The sequence below is a fragment of the Pterocles gutturalis genome, unplaced genomic scaffold, assembly GCF_000699245.1.
Source record: "Pterocles gutturalis isolate BGI_N339 unplaced genomic scaffold, ASM69924v1 scaffold33147, whole genome shotgun sequence".
Taxonomy (NCBI): domain Eukaryota; kingdom Metazoa; phylum Chordata; class Aves; order Pterocliformes; family Pteroclidae; genus Pterocles; species Pterocles gutturalis.
The window spans coordinates 35,925-41,776 of NW_010113840.1; the positions used below are offsets into that span (position 1 = coordinate 35,925).

The 5,852-nt window shown below is 44.2% G+C and overlaps 1 protein-coding gene across 1 annotated transcript in view; it reads right to left on the reverse strand.

Moving 5' to 3' along the window:
* PDGFRA (platelet-derived growth factor receptor, alpha polypeptide) overlaps positions 1–1,426 on the reverse strand; it is a 25,866-nt gene extending 24,440 nt beyond the window's left edge. Inside the window, exon 1 of the mRNA XM_010074654.1 lies at positions 1,370–1,426. Coding sequence (XP_010072956.1) covers positions 1,370–1,418 — 49 coding nt within the window. The 5' untranslated portion in view covers positions 1,419–1,426. The remainder of the gene's footprint in view (positions 1–1,369) is intronic.
* Positions 1,427–5,852: the final 4,426 nt, after the last annotated feature.

A 5,852-nucleotide genomic window follows, 5' to 3' on the forward strand; every position in this document is an offset into this window, starting at 1 on the left:
GCAGAGCAGATCCAGAGCAGCTTTTTTTCTTAAGTGCTGATGTCCCAGGAAATTTTCCCTTGTAAAAAGTCAGAGCTTTACCCAATAGATGGTAAACAGCTTCCCTTTGAAATGTTAAGTGTTTGCTTGCCGATTTCTGTTTGTCAAATCAAGAGGTGAAAGACAGAGGTGAAGTTAGAGATGGCTCCTAATCCACATCTCAGTTTCCCAGCTGCTGCTGTGGGCACCACCCCACTGCTGACCAGTGAATCCCACACCCTGGCTGCTGGGCCACAGGCATCTTACAGCTCCTTACAGCAACCGTCAGGAAACCATCAGTTCTGTCAGCCTTCTAGTAAGCTCCCAACTAAAGTTAGAAACCCTTTCCCAGGACAAAACACCTGCATCTTACATGTGGCTTCTACTTCTGCAAAGGGCTGAAGCAGGGGCTTAAATCCAAAATTTGTGCCTCAGGTCTACTTCTAGCCAAAATGGAAAGTTTATAGCCAAAAAACTGTAATTCACTAAGCTAGATGTAGATGGCACTGGTTTTCAGATGCAGTCTACAGTTAGAGGCTTAGATTTGCAAGCCTAGGTAATTTGTAGGTGAGCCGGTACAGGTCCAACTCCCAGACAGAAAATTAGAGGATCAACATCCTAAGCCCCAGAGGGGAAGAAAAAAAAAAAAAAAAGAAAAAAAAAAAAAAGATGGGGAATTCAACAGGGAAACAGATTTGCTGTTTCAGTTTATAGAATGACCCATACAAAATAGATAGGGTCATCCATGATAAACAGGCACTTAGGTCCACAGTGTGAAAGTGGACTCTGTACAATAAACCGGCACCAGGAATCCAAACCGTCTTTGCAACCAGTTTCTCACTCCTGCACGTGTTTTCTCGGTTTACAGGCCCTTTCTATATTTAGCACCCTGTGGCAAACCCTGCCCTCCCCTCCCAGCACCATTCGCTGGGCAGATGTTGGGAGGCTCGGCAGGCAGCCCTGGCGAGTGCGGCTCAGTGGTGCAGCGTGGGAGGATGCAGGGAGCCCACACAGGCAGCCTCGCCTGCCCCACATTGCTGGAGAAACACCCATGGGGCAGGATTGGGACAGCTGGAGGTAGGCAGGATCACTTTCCCTGCGTAGGCAGACAAACCAGGCAGGAGGTTATAGCAGCTATAGGGTTGTCAAAGTGGCCAATGCAGGCTAGCAAAAGTACCATCTTCTGGGTAGTTCTTGGCTTAGCCTACCAAAGGGAAGGGCAGAAAAATTGAGCCTGTAGCCAGCTGGCAACCATTTGGCATCTGTTATTGTAAGCACAATGAGAGCAGACTTAAACAAGGATTTACAAAGGAGTAGGTGTGGAGCAGCTTAGGGAACTGAGGAATATTACCTGTGAGAAGACATCCCAGGATCAGGAACATCCATGGGGAAGTAGCCATAGCTACCAACAACTGAAACAGAAAGGAGAAGGCAAGAGAGCACCAGTTAATAGACTGAAAATGGGAGTGAGAGTGTGCAGAACCCCTCTTCTGCAGTGCCTTAGTGCAGCTTCCCAGCACTCTGCGTGGTGCGAAGGACAGAAGGGGCCCTGGGACCCCAGCTCACACCCGCAGCCGACTCATGTAGTACCTCCCATAAGGTACGTGGGACCACTGACACATCACCAGCGTGGGGAACGCAGCTCAGGCTCCATAACCCCTACTCTCCACTGCTAGTGTAAGCAGCCAGGTCCTGGCACATCCCTCCCTCAGGCAGCCTGCAGACAGCTCTGATGCCCACCGCAGCCTCCGGCACTCAGCCCACAGAAATGTCCCTGTACAGGGGCACTGCCCTCACAGGCACCAGTGAGGATGCAATGGATTTATGCGATAAGTTCTGGCCTTCTAGCTGCAAGCAGCTTTTGTGGGACAAAAAGCATATTTAAAAGCTACTTTTATTACAAATAGTACAATCCTGAGTGATATTTTTGTTTTGCCATTGTACATATGTGTATATATAGCTTACTGAATACAATGCAATACAATAGTGTTTATTGCTTATTTAGCAAGAATTCCCTTGATCGAGAGACATGCTATTTAAAACATATGCTGAAATTTTCTAACGGAATAAATCCATGACAGACTGTAGGCCAGCACTGCCATTCACAGAGCCTCTCTTCTCCCCAACAGTGAGGAGAATCATAGATCACATGCAATAATTTCAGCTTTGAAACACATGATCCTAAGGCATCAGTCTTGAAGAGGCAACAACAGCAATAAGCATCTATGTAATTTTTGTGCCATCTAATGACATTTCTACTTAAAACCCTCAAGAAGCCTGCTAGATAATTTCCAAAGGAGGAGCTTCTACAACCCCTAGTCCCATTGAAATCAATGGACCTGGTTTTGGCGACTTTAATAGTAACTGGATTTGGCCCAAAGCCAATATAGATGAAAAAATGTCTGCACAGAAGAGCCCCTAATCTAAAACACGGACCAAGGAGTAAAGTGAAAGTAAAGGATGATGTGCCAAGACAGGGACTGCTTTTCAGAGGTTCTGGAGAATTTCTGTTCACCCTCTGGTATTCAGCTTCTGATGCTGAGATAGGAAAGCACGTAGGTACATCCAGTTACTATGACTATGCCAGTCCCGTATGGGAGTTAAATGCTTACAACATGCCAAGGAGTGTTTCTGAACTAGTCCCGCTTTCTTCCCGCAACACATGGAGCAGACAGTATGCCTTTGCAAAGCAAAAAGTATTTGATACTTGAATCAAACATAAAGGTCTCAGAAGCAGGATTAGAAGACTTACAAACTGCCAGCCTCAAAAACATGTACAAACAACTTCGGAAATTCAGCTGACAACATTCCAGCAGAAACAAGATATTTTGCCTGATTCTTCAATTATCAATAATTGCCATGTGTTTATGTATCTGTCTCCCATTGATAACAGACTCTCAGACATCAAAGAAGTCCCTCAGTGTCAGTGTCCTTGCTCATTTTTATCACCACATTTATATCCTGTCATTTTTTTTTTTCTGATAAAGTAACCCACCGTAAATCTTTAAAGACTTACCATGGTCTGCTTTATTGATCTGACTCCTAGCCTCCCAAGATCCACAAGACAATGTTACCCCCCTGTCTGTCAAGTTTCCTTCTGCCTTTTCTCTCTTGAAAAGGCAGATCTCTCCCCTTTTTGTGTTGTTTTTCCAGACTATTCAATGCAAGTGATGCAGCACAGAAGAAGAAAACACAAAGCTAGCTCAGCTCTGGCACACCAGCCTGCAGAAGCTCTGCTGAAGTGGCCTTACCCTGTTGCAGAGCTCTAATTGACGTCCCATGACTCTACTGATGTAAGCGTGGGTAATGGCATTTCCAAAATGCTACTTCAAATTTGCTGCCTTCGTTGGGCTGCCATAGAAATTGGTATGAGCTGAGTGCCTCAGTTTAAAAACACAAGGGCTTCCTAAATTTGCATTTTCCAGCTGGCTGTTCTTTCACAACCCAGAGCTTTGATCTTTCCTCAATGACCCATTAATCTCATCAAGACTCAGAGCAACACTTCTTCACTGTGAAAGACAGAATAATGTACTGAAGATTCATTGTCATCCACATTCAAAATCTATTTGAACTGGCTTTAATTACATCATCCATATGACTTCAGCATGCTGGAGTCCCATCTCCAGCCTATCCTTGCACATCAGTGCTGGAGTCACAGTTTAACACAGGGACAATTTCACACTTCTAGGCAAAAGAGAGTTTGCTCATTCCCATAACACCCAGCAGGTACGCCTACCATGTTTTGGTTTGTTTACCATCACCTAAATTTTTTTATGCATTTATTTGGTTTTTTTACCTTCCTTATGGCAGAGCAGTTTGTCTTTGTCCTAAATCACCCAAATCTCAGCCCTGAATAAATACACCAAGTTCAGTTCCTAACACTGCTCCATCAAATTGGTGCAACCTTACTGAAGCCAGTAGATTCACTCAAGATGAAGACCTGTACTGACAGCACACTACAATGTAACTTTGAGCGAACCTTAATTCCTTGCATACCTTGAATATTGCTAGCAAAAATAGAAACCTGGGTGTGTATAGTGAAAGCTAGCTGATGCCATGAAGGATTTGCCAAACTTTCTGCAGGGGAGGCTGATTGTCCAGGGTAAAACAGTCATTGCATCTACTTCAACCACTGGGTTTTGAAAGGACCTGACTGGAATTCTGTTATCTCTCTTGTGTGCTTTAATGATAAAAAATCAGGAAAAGAACATCTGAAGAACTGTTATCAGTAGGGAGTCAATCTTCCAAACATTCACTGCCAAGCACTGGCTTCCCACCAAGAAAGGTTTCACTGACTGCACCACAGAAGACAAAGTAAAATCAATATCCAGAAAGCCAATGGAAATACATGCTTAGGAAACGATGCTATTGCTTTACATAACCTAGAGAGAAAGCACAGTGGTGGAACAAGAAGAGCTAGTGGTATGTAGCTTTTCATACTGCTGTAAATCAAACAAAGACTTATTTCAAGACGGAAAACTAGCCCATCTACCAGAAGCCTGGAGACTACCAGACTGATTTCCTGCCAGCTGCCCAGTCACTACAGTTCATCCTCTTGGCCACAGGATGGCAATGTTGATCCATATTAATGAGTTAAATTTCTTGTCGAGCAGAAGGCAATGCTTGTCCCTCACATAGCTGACGAAATCTGAACTGGGTCTCCTGCATCAACTTAAAATTCAAATTTCTTATATTTTAATTTCACGCGAGTTCACCGATTTAACACAAAAATAAAACCAAAATTGGTCCTTATTGCTCTGTATTTACGTAAGGGATACAACAGTAGTTGAATTGCAAATCTTGGCACGTAATGATGTTATTATCCTTGTTATGAGAGGGCTGGATAATTTCAGTGGTGATTTTGTCAGAGTAGCAGTCTGTCCTTCTGGGAAGACTGATCTTTTCCAGGAAGAGCTAAGGCCAGCCCAAGAAAAGAGGGGAACATTTCCTCCTTGTGGTATATGTTGCTAGCTGACAGGACCTCACGAAACATTTATTGGTTCTCAATTTCCATATTGCAAACTCAGTTCTCCACAAGAGCAGAGCTGCCCCACAGTGCTAATAGGCAGGTCTGAAGGTTTCACTGGGGAAAGGCACAAACAACAAAAGAAAATTTTTCTTCAGTGAAAAAGACTGGCATAAACGTTCTCCTAAAATGAGGCTTGTTCCACAGCCCTTTACAAGTATTTGCATCCAGCATAGCCTGGACACAGCAATAACCATGCACCAAGACTAGCCCAGTGCTTGGCTCGTCCAGTGTGCTTTCGGCTCTGCAGGATGCACGGTGATGGTTGCTACCCAAGAAGCCTTCCAGTCAGCCCCGATTCTTCAGCCTAACCCTCAAGGACAGACTCCACCAGTCTAGGAGCTAAAGGTAAAGGGAAATTTGTGAAGTCTGAATTTCCCCACTCAGTCCAAAGAGAAGTTTCCAGACTGTCGTGGCAACAGACAAAAAAGACTGGCACTTCCAAGGAATACATCTCAGTTAGATTCTCAGGATCAGATCAAAGAACACCTCAGAGCCCAACTCAAGTGCACAGAAGCATTGCATGGAAAAAACAATCCATCTCTGTTCACCACAAGAGCTGGGAAACCTAGCTGTTGTGAGCTTTTCCCTTGGGTGCCCATGCAAAGCTTTATTGACTTGAAAGAGATAGTCAGGCAGGAGAGCAAGGCAAGAGGGAGAAGAAGGATTGTTTGCTTACTTGCTTGCTTTTTCTAAATTAGCAATTCTTGCCACCATCAGAAAAAAATAGCCTCTTGGAAGTCATTCCCGGGTCTTTAAAACAAGTGAAGCAAACATCTATCAAAACTTTCAGAGTTCACATGCAGAA